The sequence below is a fragment of the Sinocyclocheilus anshuiensis genome, unplaced genomic scaffold, assembly GCF_001515605.1.
Source record: "Sinocyclocheilus anshuiensis isolate Anshui unplaced genomic scaffold, SAMN03320099.WGS_v1.1 scaffold70, whole genome shotgun sequence".
Lineage (NCBI taxonomy): Eukaryota > Metazoa > Chordata > Actinopteri > Cypriniformes > Cyprinidae > Sinocyclocheilus > Sinocyclocheilus anshuiensis.
Genome location: NW_015542377.1, coordinates 626,984 through 640,723, shown reverse-complemented (window position 1 = coordinate 640,723; position 13,740 = coordinate 626,984). Strand labels below are relative to the sequence as shown.

General features: G+C 37.7%; 1 protein-coding gene across 1 annotated transcript in view; it reads right to left on the bottom strand.

Moving 5' to 3' along the window:
- Positions 1-13,227, bottom strand: part of LOC107692362 (disks large homolog 1-like) — a 152,881-nt gene extending 139,654 nt beyond the window's left edge. The window contains 3 exon segments of the mRNA XM_016491361.1: positions 9,796-9,971; positions 12,304-12,435; positions 12,603-13,227. Coding sequence (XP_016346847.1) covers positions 9,796-9,971; positions 12,304-12,435; positions 12,603-12,621 — 327 coding nt within the window. The 5' untranslated portion in view covers positions 12,622-13,227.
- Positions 13,228-13,740: the final 513 nt, after the last annotated feature.

The following is a 13,740-nucleotide window of genomic DNA, read 5'->3' as shown; positions in this document are numbered from 1 at the left end:
CTGAGCATTATAACCCCAATTTGCTATTGTTTGTTGCGCATTTTACTGAGGACAGCTTCCACAACACGAGGGAGTACAGTGCCGGATTTGCCCAAAAGTTTTTGTTGAAAGACAGAGCAAGAGGCGTGGCAGTAATGAAACACTATCTAAGCTGTTCGCCAATCACAACGCACTGGGACAGCTAACCAATTACAACACATTTTGTTTTTCGGAAGGCGGACCTTCATCAAAGCCGGAACTAATCGAGCCGTTTGTGGCAGGCTGGGGGGAAAGGTGTTTTAATAATGTAAATTATGTGAAAAATAATGCGTTTTTCGAACCACCAAGCATGAGAGCATGTTCTAGTACACCCCCAAAACAAAATCAAGACTTTGTAAAAGAGCATAATAGGACCCCTTTAAAATGCAGGGCTTCTTTTCACTTGTCTTCTTCTCTCCTACTCTGAGCTCACATACTTCATTTTACATCCAAGTTCCTAATAAAGCTGTTCTCATTTAGTGTAAGGTTTAGGCTAAGCTAACAAACTAAGATGCAGCTTGCGTCTAACAGCCTGAGGTTTTATGGTGAAGTGTTTGATCATCTCTGTACATCCAATATTTTTGTGATATTTTTGTGATTTTTTTGTAGGAACACAATAGCAACACTGGAGTGTTTCTTCGCTCCAAATTCAAACAGACAGCCAACAGCATGATGGAGGTCTCACTGCACCAGACTGGATCTCCCCACACGCGTCACCCACTCGGCAAGCTCACCACAGTGTACATGAGAAACACAGACTGAAAGAAAGAGAGAGCCAGAATGGGGACACAGAGTACCTCGCATAGTCTAAAGAGCGAGATGAAGTCAGAAGGCAAAGACTAGGGCTGTCAAAACACTGCACAGACAAATCGCATATATTAAGATGTATCATATATATATATAAAAAAAAAGTAAAAATAATCAAAAATATGAAAACGAGATATAATGTTTTAGCTAGTGTCCAGCACTAAAGTGTGCATGTGGGGGCATTAAGTAAGTGAATGGGAAGTGACTCAGTAAGCATGGAAGCGCGAGTGCAGAACTCGGCCACAGCGTCCGACAGCTCCCACCTGCTGTCACCCCAGCAGCTCTAGACGCCGACACACGTACCTCACCTCGTTGACCTCTGCGATCCCTGCTGACATCAACACAGCAGTACAACCAAACGGTGCTGTATAAAATCTCTGCATAGCGACAGTTGATCAACTACAACAAACTATTGTCAAACTGTCACTTGATTTAATTATTCTAACAGCAATTTTTCAGGTGATATAGCCTTAATTATGAAAAGAGGACAATCTTTAACATTTAAATAACTTGACTGTTTGAAATGCAAATGCAAAATATAAGAATGTCAGCTATATTTTCCCTGTAGAAACAAACAGGCTGTGAGAGGCAGGACTCATGTAAAACCTTTTATCATACTTCTAACGAGACCTATATTCAGAAGAAAGAGAAACACAGCTTCAAACTAGAAGAAACAGCGACATCACTTCCTCTTCATGGTGTCACACCCAAATCTCGTGAAATATCACAAAAATATTCCTACTCTGCCATTTTTAATTTATAGGTAGACAAATCTGGTTAATAAGACAATTCTTAACAACAAGATTTGCATTACTTCAGCTGTCAGTATCACTGATCCTTAGAAATCATTATAATATACACTTTTGACCAGCATTCATAGTCCATTATTACACTGTATAACCAAAAATAGATTCTGAGAAATATGAATGTCCAAGGAGGCTTTAAATCTTTTCGTTTCATATGCATAATATTTGTAATATGCCATAGAAACAGCACCCACATTTACATGGACCAAACTAATATAGAAAACAGGATAACCAAGCAATATTTCTCTCTATAAATGGCACTCAAAGACAGAAATAACACAGCATGACACATGAGCAATTTTAAAAGCAAGATACTTTACATTCAGTCCCTCATCTGAATCCTTCATTTAGCCTGGGTCGTCCTCTCCAGTCTTCACAGAATGACACCACGCAATGACCTCGAATAATTCAACTGCTCATTAACACGTCTACAGCTTATTCTTGTAGTATCTACTCAAGTGTATTTCAGCTGACCAAGACAAAGATCAAATTCTCTTAACAGTCAAAAATAGGCCCTTCCAAAGACAATTAAGGGATAAATGCTAAGCTACTTAAAGCTTAAAAGGTAAGCCAAGGAAACATTTACTCTACTCAACAAAAAAAAAAAACCTTCTAGGCAAAATAATAAAATATTTACCTCATAAACTGTAATTTCATTACGTGCATTTAATTTGTATCAAAAAGTTCTGTTTATTTATTCCAAACGTGTAATATACAAGTTAAGACAAGCTTTTTGTCAACAGAACTCTAAAGACCCATTAAGTATCTATGGAGGACCTCCAAGAATATAAGAACATCTCTGGGCCTTCTGAACACACATAAGCTAAAAGTTCATAAAAGTTCCAAAAAGTTAAGTGCTAACAGCAAGTTTTTGCTGCTATGGTGAAAAATTCAGAGCACATCTGCTGCACACAAACCTGCAAGAGAACTCAAATGAACCCAGCCAGAGCCCTGAGAGAGAAACTCTCAAAATCCACAATCCCAGGATATGGTGAGCTCTGATGGTTATCCGTAATGATTACATCTGTGCAGGTTACAACTATTGCAGGAATCTGTCCAGTAAACACATTAACTAAAAGTAGAATAGTCGTAGTTTGTTAAAAACAGGTTGATTTACTCAGTTATGAATCGAGGGGGGTCATAATGACAAGTTTGATTTACTATGTAAACATACTCTAACTGTAAACTCCCTTCCCGGACCACCCATGCGCATGCTTTGTAGTGTTCAACGAAAATCTCTTAGAGCTAGCTAGTGGTCGAATAATATGGACTTTTTGATAGGGCCGCAACAAACGATTCTTTTGATAATCGATTAATCTATCGATTATTAGAACGATTAATCGACTAACCACCGATTATTTCACTGATTAATCAGTAGACATTGACTGGTTATTCAGCTTTTGCAATTAGTTAAAATATTGAGTTATACATATTCTAACAAATAAATAAAGGTAATCACTTCATCTTTTGAAAATCGTATGTAATTACAATTATTATACAATTAATTTATACAAATAAATATATTTGGCACACAAAAAGAGATGACAGAGAAACTCTCTCATTCACCATTTAATTAGCTAGATGAAAAAGTAACTGAATGGCATTCTGCCTAACATCTCTTTTTGGAAGTCATATGAATAAGAAACAAAATAAAGGTAAGTAAAGCCCTATTCACACGGGATTAGTACTACCTGGTGACCTCCAGTCATTTGTAATAATTGCGGAGGTTGTCTATCCATCTGGACCATAGAACGGGACTCTCAAAGCCTTGACATCCGGATATCCGGTAGATAAGTCGGTAAATTCGAGTAAAATCACAGGCTTCGCTTATCCCGTGCGAATGCACTACACGAAATTCAGAGGTGGGGGGTTAATTTCAAAATCACACAAGGTCTCCAGATAATACTAATCCCGTGCGAATAGGGCTTAAGACGCTTTATTTTTGGATAAACTATTTTATTCACAACATAATCTCTCTTAAAATACCTTATAGGGTAATGATAATCAAAACAGTCCTGAGCTATCAAGCTTTGATCTCTACAAACCAAACTATCACTTTAATTAAATAATATTTTTTCCCCCACTAATAAAAAGATTTTATCATTATCTAGCTCCACACTGAAGAGCTGCTTTATAACAGAAAATCAAGTACCTAATGTTTCAGTTAAAGAGGAGGAAGAACACTGGTCACATAGAACAAAATGTTTCGGTGCAAGACCACTTACATTATAAAACATTATGAATTTGCTTCAGGGGGAAAATTATGACAAGTAGGTATAAATGATTGCCCCTTTAAGTAATCAGAATTCAACACCTGAAAAGAAGACAGGCTAATTGACTATCTTTCTATGGTTGAAATCAGGGGCACTTAAACATATTTTAAGTTTAATCACATCCACCAGTCACATAAAACTGACAGTGTGCTGCTCTCTGCAAACCATGCTTATTATGTTCTTCAAAGAGAGGCTCTCGAAAAGAGCAAACCACACAGTAAAAAGCAAACCAATAAAAGGGGGAAGAGTTAAATACTAAAAACACTTACACTAAACACCGTATGACATTCTTGTTTAAACAATATGCATGTGCAAGACCACGCACTGAATTTTAAATGTGAAGATTTATCTAGAAAGGAACTCTCGCCTCAATTAATATGATATTTTTTTCTTATCAAATCACAGATTCAACTCATGACTCCCATGGTAGCTAAATGAGTACTGGAGATGGTCACTAGTTATTTGCCTATATGAGGACATGGGAAAGTCTGGAGGCTTTAAAAGAGACCCCTGGGCCTTGTCTTCAGATGGAGGGCTGGTCATGGCTGTGCATTTACAGCAGCACAGATGTTGTGCTTTTGCCACTACAAACAAATATAATGCACTCCCTGTAGAAAAAGCATCTTTAAAGCACCACAGATTATATAACCATAATTTTAGCATATTTCAAGTGCATGCCTGTAAGTGTTCAGACACTGCAAGTGCTCCGCATTCAGCAAGCGCCCTCTTTATGTGCAAACCTGCGAAAATAACTGTTGAATTCTAGAGGACTCTTTAAAGCAGGTGTGCGCTTAAACACAGTTAAATAAATTCTGATAATGGATAAAATCAGTAGACTATGATCTCAGTTTCTTTCAGTACTTCCAGATGGCTGGGTCTTGAAAACACTTCAGCATTCTGTTATGGTGATGAGTGATCATAATCGGCATTGAATGATAAACGGCTTTACATTTTAAACACCTTTTACAAATTTCACCCGGGTACTCTGATCACATTAAGGTAAGAACACCCTGGAATGAATCTAATCATCACAGTTCTAGTGACACACATTTGTGCCAGACTGAAATGGGAGCCCTCATCCTTAAATATTGTTTATATAAATAAGTTGACAGAAAGAAATGTTGTCCTATACAGCAGCACACAGAAACACACTAAATAATGTCTGTATCAACAGGTAACTGAAGATGATTCCCATTATGAACTCACATTAGCCTTGAGTAAAGCATGCATCTTTAATGATTCACTTTTTTATTATTCTAATTTCTATTCCAAAGTGTCAGGCAGCTCCTGCTGATTTCATGCTCTCAGATGTGCAGCCAACAAATACGGTTTAATTTTTTCCCAGTTCCTCCTCATGGTCACTCAAGAAGAGTTTTGATCCTCTCTCAGACCACACTATACTGTAAAACCCAACTCATTTCAATTGAGGAAACCGGTTGCCTCAATTCAATTAAGTTTAGAAACCAATAGTTATGAGTACTGTGAACTTATATCATTCATCACAAAGAATATTTCCTAAAATGCAATTAACCTCCACTCAATTATTTGTTATAACTGAAACTAAACTCTAACATCTTAATTTTATAACACTGACTCGTCACTACTAGATAGCAGATGCTAGCTATTAATCAGGCTAAAGCGCACATGTGCTAATATAACAAGAGACTGCATCAGCAAGTACCAATACTACTCACCAGGTAATATAGAGGTAGTCTTAACATGCTCGACTTAAAGGGATAGTTCACCCAAAAAATGAAAATTTGATGTTTGTCTGCTTACCCCCAGGGCATCAAAGATGTAGGTGACTTTGTTTCTTCAGTAGAACACAAACAAAGATTTTTAACTCAAACCGTTGCAGTCTGTCAGTCTTATAATAGAAGTGGATGGGAATCACGGCTTTGAGAGTAAATAAAAAACCATACACAAACAAAACCAAATTTAAACCCTGCGGCTCGTGACTATACATTGATTTGTTTTTTTTACCTCTGATGCACTGCAATGTCTGAACTGTACTGAGCGCGTCCTGAGCGCGTCCTCGACAGCCGGCACCTGATGCATCTTCTTCTTATTATTGCTTTACGGTGTATCGCAGACTTATAAGTGCATTACCGCCACCTATCTCTCAAATGGACCACTGACACTCCTAATTGAGATTGTAGATAGAGTGTCAATGGTCCATTTGAGAGATAGGTGGCGGTAATGCACTTCTAAGTCTGCGATCCGCCATAAAGCAAGAAAAAGACGCGTCATGCGCTGGCTGTCGAGGACGCGCTCAGGACGCGCTCAGTACAGTTCAGACATTGCAGTGCATCAGAGGTAAAAAAAACAAATCAATGTATCGTCACGAGCCGCAGGGTTTAATTTGGTTTTGTTTGTGCATGTTTTTTTTTTACTCTCAAAGCCGTGATTCCCATCCACTTCCATTATAAGACTGACAGACTGCAAAGGTTTGAGTTAAAAATCTTCGTTTGTGTTCTACTGAAGAAACAAAGTCACCTACATCTTGGATGCCCTGGGGGTAAGCAGACAAACATCAAATTTTCATTTTTGGGTGAACTATCCCTTTAACCAAAGGCTCTACGCAGAATGGTATTCACCCAAACCTCATAACATAACAGACATAAAACCCAACATAACAACAAACACTAACAGATCTCCCCTTATATTAATCGTGTGCAAAAAACAAATAAAATAACATTTAATTTCAACATTTACACTCCCATTTAATCTCAAGCAAAGCATGCTGGGAGCTAGAAATCTGCTGTAATGTATTCCATTTGAGTTCTTCTTAATATAATCAGTTACGGAGTTCACATATCTATCAAGTGCAAAGAACTTTCAGTAATATTTGAGTAAAATTAACTCATTTAATTTAATAAACTTGACTGTTAGGTTTGACAGTGTGCCATTTTTCTTAATCTGAAAGAGGCTGACAGTCCTAACACAAGTGATTGACAGCAAAGATCTGCAAATATGCATGTTAAAGATGTGATGGACAACCAGTTGTTGACTGCTCCTTTGTTCACAGCACGTATCAACCTCTTTCGATTCAATTCCTTTATGAGTCCTGAAATCTTAAGGGAGTCAGTTGGTTATAAAATGTGGTTGTGTAACTCTTTCCTATACCGACACCTCCTAAATATTCAACAATTAAGCTCAAATACCACTTTCTAACTAAATAACAGCCTAATCAGTGCACACTGCACAGTGCACAGTGTGATGACCTTTTGCGGCATTATTTCTTATCAAAGTAATCATACAGAGTTAGTAGTTAAGAGGTTTAATACTATTAAGTAAAATGTTTACAGACAGACAGACAGACAGACAGCTAGACATATAGAGAGTAAACAAACTTTGTGAATGCTCATTTGAATCTCCTAGCGATAGTTCTGAAACCAAAGATTAAAGTTGCACATTTGCCCATCTAAATTTTGGTCAATGTATAATCATAATGATCTGTATATTAAACATACTATGGACAAACAACAAGGAGAACATTGCAAACACATACATGGATGTCTTACCTTTGTGCTAACGATACATAAACAGTCCATTCTTCAGAGCGCGACCTCTCAGCATCTCATTCCAGCTGCTCTAATCCTGTCGCTAAAATATGCGAATACATGCATGAAAGCATTGGGCGCGCGACAGGAACTTGCTCTCAGTTGAGCAAACAACATACGCATCCACATACTCAAAGAAGTCAAGTCTGCATCACCTCATGTTTCCTTTCCGCGGCAGTGTTTCGGGGATGCTGAGGAGGAGGAGGACGCCTGCACTCATATTGACGCGCGTTCAGAGTTGATAGGAGCACCACGGGGAGACTGACCAGCATAATGTGCTCCCCTCACCTCTGAATGCGCGCACTCCAACAGCACGTCACTGTGTGGGTTAAAACGCCTCTGCCCTGCAGTTTCAACATCAACCAGTGGACTTTACGTTTTGCAACCAAAAAAATTGCTAAATGTTTGCAATGTTCCAACTCCGTAGACAGGGTCCTTAAAATTCACAATGACGATGATAAGCAAACAACAAGACGTAAAAGCTGAACTGATTCATGTTATTAATCAAGTAAGCAGGTTTGTTTTTATCGTGTTATGCTGAGATATAATGTATCAGTGATTTTTTTCCCCAATTAAACATATTAACCCTTAAAAAAAAGCAAAAATACTAAGTATACTAATAGAGATACAGAGAGAGAGAGAGAGAGAGAGAGTAATATTTTTTTTTAAAGAATATGGTTCTGTAATATTATCAAGAAAGCTATAGTAAAATCCTAAAATGTTAGAAATATAAAATAAAATTTATTACGCATGTTATTACATTAAACTCAGAAATATTTTTCTGATCATTAAATATTTTTCTAGACATGTTATGCCCAATTCCTGTTACTTACATGCTTTCAAAATCACAGTGGAGATACAGAAGTTTGAAATAAATAATGAAACACCACAAAGCTACATCCTCTATGCCAGTGGAGACATTCAAACACTCATCTGGTTCATCTGAGACTTCATAGAAATTAGTTTTATGCATTGTTAAAACACTTTCTATTCACAGCATGGCACATCACTTCCAATCCCAACAGAAGGAAAATCTACCCACTCTCTAGAATGTGAACAACAATTTAAATGAAAAATGCATGACCAACCCTTATCAGATTTAAATTAACATTATTAAATAAGATAACGCTTAATGTTCTGCATTTAGTGTCACAGAACTCCAATGTACTATTTTGGAGCAACACATTTAAATCAGTCAGAGGTTTAACACTTCACACGCTCAGCATCATGAACTTTAATTACATCCTTAATTATCTTTCAAGCACAAGTTTAACAAGTACTGGATGTCCTGAAGTAGGTTTACCAGAGCTGAATCATTACCATGACTTCTGAAACTGACATTGACATGACAAAAGAGTGTCTCTGAATGATTTTATATAGAACCTCTGTATAAATATAGACACCAACTACAATTCAAGTTCTTTAGTTAAGCAATAAAACATTCACAATCATACGGTTTATCCAAATATCATTACAGCTCAATAGTGAGCAGAGGCCGGGGGCTAGAGTGAGGAACGGCCGGAGGGCTAGAGTGAGTGAGTGAGAGAACGGTGCAGCCGGCGGATTCGACGAAGGAGCGTCCGGCGGGTTTGCAGCAACCACATGTGACGACCCCGGGCTGGACTCCGCTTCGTCCACGGTGAAAGCCGATCCGGCGATCCACAGCGCGAAGTTGATGTATTTCCTCAGCGACCAGCATGGATCAGCTCCAGGCATGACGAAGTGATATCGTCCTCTTTTGGAAGGCCAAACAAAGTAGTTTCGCTTTCACAACGAAACACACAGCGCCTTCACGACATGGCGGCGTTATGCAAATCTCACATCGTGACATAGACATGTTGGGGGCGTGTTAGAACGAGCCGTTTTAGGTAGGCGTGGGTGACTCTTAACTTTTATAAAGAACATCTCTTTGGATTTGAGACTTTAGTCTTTGCAACTTTACAGATCTTCTTTATGCACCAAGAGCTTGTAACACTCCAAAGAGAAAGGAAAAATTGAAATCGCATCATAGGACCCCTTTAATGCTATGTAACTTACATTTTAAACAGTTACCTTGTGTATTTTTGATCTGCCAATGCAAATAGTTCCTACATACCCAAAGTAGTGACCATTGCGTGCCTTTAAGCTACAGTTTAGTTTCAGAATTAATCTGTTTTAAGAATGAATCACTGCATGAAAAATAATTGCTTCCGCAAGAATAAAGACTGCACCAACAATTGTCATAAACACCAGCAATTACTCTAAAACCAATAATGGCATTCAAGAACCACATACGGCATACAGCAAATATGCACCTCTGAGAGGTATATACATCAATGTTCTGCTTACCTCTTTGCTTTGGGCATTGACGCTGGGCACAGTTTCTGTTGGTCCAATGGTACTGGGAGGGCCAGTGAAATTCCATTCATTAACTGGAGGAAAAGGTTCGCTAGTTTTAAGGCTTGACGGCTCTATGGGCTTATCCTCATTATCCTGGAGGCTCACTTCATAAAATTCCTGGATATCTGAAAGAATTATGAGGTTGCATAATGAAATACATGTAATTAATAAGCCACCAACAGAACTATAATCCCTACAAATGTTTACAGAACCAAAGTCAGAATCAAAGATACAAACTTTTATGAAAATGCAGATTTCACATTATTTGCACTTTGATGCCTTACTAGAACAAATTTAAAACCATTTTGCAGGTACTCATTTACATGGCCATGTGTAAATGGATAAGAATGAGATCCGTAAAAACATGAGCAAGTGTAAATACATTAATGATGTTTAACCTCAAAATTACAACCTGTATATGGCTTGAAGTCCTAACATTGCAAGACCGGAATTTGTTGTAGCCTGACTCCTATCTTACGTAACAATGATAAAATTACTGATAAAATAAGTACTAGTGCAGCCAGAGTTCATTTAGGTGTAGATTTCAGATAAGCCAAGCCCAAATTGAATTCAGACCGCATCAGTCTTACTCTTACGCTATCAATCACTACAAAGAGTCAGTGGCATCATACTCGTTTTGTGTGTGTGTGTGTCTGGATCTAATAATTTATTCAGAAATACATTAAACACATACAAATGATGACTTGAATACATGTGCTCCTTTTTAAATTACAGTTCAGTTGTATATTGTTCATGAGTCATCAAGTCAAAAAGTCTAGCTAGTGTATCAGTAAAAGTTTAGTGGTGGTAACCAGATGGTTACTGGTTGGTGCAACTGACCACTTGAGAAAGGCATGTTGCTCTGGGGTGATTGTCCTTACAAATACAATACAATAGACTTTTTAAAAGTTGTTTTGGATAAATGCATCATGGATAAACAGTTATAGACTACTGCTACTAAATTTTACATCAAAAATAATGGCTGCACCAAGGAGTCATCTATTGACCATTACACTTTCTTCAATACGGCATTACAAAATTTAATTGAAAAAAAACAAATTGCATTCATGTTTACATTTTCTAAAAGTATTGCACACCATGTCTACCCACACATAGCAGCAAACATGTACGGAACATATTGAGGACTTCTGTGTGCAGTGGAGTGAGATTCTGATTAAGTCATGTTTAAAAACAATAACATTCTTTAAAATTTTCAGAGATACCGGAGTCTCCATAAATGTTTTCAGTCAGATGGACAAATAATAACACCATGAAACATGAATACTCTTTACGGTTGTAAACAGCACTTCTCTGGATTCATGCAGAGTCCAGGCCAAACTAAACGATGGGAGTTTAAATCGTGGAAAAATAATGGTAGGGATGCGCTGAGATGTAACCGTCTGTTCACAGCAAAACATTAACTGAATAGAGCAATGATGCATTTCAAATGCCTCTTAATTAAGTACTAAAAGACTTTAGTAAGTATGCACAACGGTGCTTTGATTTGTCCAGTGGGGGATATAAGGATGTTCTAAATTACAATAGGGTAGGCCATACTACACTCTAAAAATCTGTTAAAATATGGCGCAATGTACTGTATTATTATGATCCATATAGATTTTTTATAAGTGTTTTATCTGTATTTTGAATTTTGTACTGCATTGCATTGTGTTTTAGTTAACGGAAATGTCTGTAATATTAATGGATATTAATTTTCCTGGCAGAAAATTACCAGTACATTTTCCATTTTTAACAGTACTGTAAACAGTTTACAACTGCCACAGATTCATTACAAAATCTATTTTTCAAAAATATCACACCACAACCTTTTTTGAAGATGCCCACTAAAGTCAGTGCAAAGAGCAGCCAGTATAAAACAAATATACAAAAACATTCCAAGTTCTTTTTATAGCTATTTCTGGATATGTTCTGTTGGCCTTTTTTAACAGTAAAACGCTTATCACCACCAATTTCCTCTTCCATTTTATCTTAACTGCATAAACTCCCAAAAGAGCCTGCTTAAAAAGGAAACTCAAAGGATTTTCCCAAATTGACAAAAATTTACTTGAAATTACTGCACATAAAACACTATTTGGACTGCATTCCCAGCAAATACAAGCCAAGGGAAGCCAAGCCTAGGAAAAAATAGGTCAAATAGATGAAATATTTTACAACTAAGCATAAAAAAAAACGAACAGAACTTTCCATTCCTAAAACTTTTCAACTTTTTATATTTTAAGTGTCTTTTAGAAGAAAAACAAAATATTTAAATTGCAATGTGCAAACACTTTATTTGCAGTAGAATAAGGGGGGGGGGGGGGGACTGCTGTGATACATCATTGAAAATGTCAAACTTGTCAAATGATGAAGTCAAACCTGTTCCACGATCTTAGCACAACAAGACAAGTGTTAAGAAACTTCCTTGAGGAAAACATGTTTGTTCTAGCAGCAACTTACCTATGAGGGACTGGAAGAGTGTACTCTGAAATATATTTATGACTCTCTCAATTGAATGTCTGAGATGAGGGTCTCCAGTCTGACTGAGTTTCGTTCGGTATTCCTCCAGAAGCTGCAGTGCCCTCTGAGCATCTGAAAAACACATTATAAAAACCCTGCTGAGAAACACTGGCCAAACATAAAGTAAAAATATATTTTAAAATATATTCAGAATACATTTTGTCCCATAACTTATAACTTATATATTAAAATACTGGCTACACAGCATTTTAAATATGCACATTTTAAAGAAACTTTACCTTTCTTTCTCACTGGCATGATCAAGGCTCAAAGATTCAAAGTCCCACAACTGTTAAAGGGCGACTGCTGTAAACCATTGGAATGAATGACTGATCACTTTCACTTTCAGTCGCGTCACTTCGATTTCGTTGTGATCAACAATCACCGGTGATCGCTGACCGGGTCAGACTGACATGTGAAAAGCTCGATATCAACAATCCTCCAATCCAATAAAACTGTTAGTGACCGCTTCACTCATAACCCTGTCAGATGCGGCAGGACCCCCGTGGACACTTTCAAACAACTCTCAACTTTGACAAACTTTCTGCAGAACGAATGAATGGAGTAAATAAGCAAATCGCAGCAAAGTGCATTACAAAGATTTGGTTGCAAGATTTGGTTTCCGATCTGTTGCAAAAGAAGTGGTAGAATAGACTGGAGTACTAATAATCCCTGCTGAAGTGCAGGTAAAGTTCACACGCAGACGGTTCCCGTTCATACATCTCTCCCGTTCCCCCCTGACTGGAGTCTTGGATCCTCACACGTCCGTAATCCAAATTTTTTAAGCGCACCACTTCCTCTTTCTTCTGTGCCCGAAATTCCCAAACTTTCCTGCAAAATGGCGACCTTGATATGCAAACAGATCACATGATCTACTGCCTTCCCTCTGCGCTCAAAGGAGTCAACGCTCAGGTTTCTTCACTCAGCTACTGCGAGAAAGCAGCCGGTGAAAGTGCTCTTTATTAAGTTTATCCTCACTTTAAGTAATGAAATCTGGAGAAATTATATAAGAACCATAGAACACCAATCTTGTTCAATGTATATGAGCTTACTGTGCTAGTACAGCAGAATATAGGCCTATATGTTTGTTGTTTAAATTTGTTTTAAACCAGCAAAGCAATTTGTATCTATATGGAGCATATAGGCCTATCCCACTCAGCAAAAACTCGTTGAAAAGACGTCGAAAAGACGTAATAAACCACGTTCATATTCGCGCGATTTTTTGCGCTGCTCATCAGTGAACAACGGCTCTGTGTAGTTAATGCTGCTCAATGTGAAAGCACGCAGGTGATGGAGATTTACCGCTGATTACAGAACCGGCTTTCTGACAAGATGCGCGTTAAATATCGCATGCGATTAATCGTGCAGCCCTAGTTT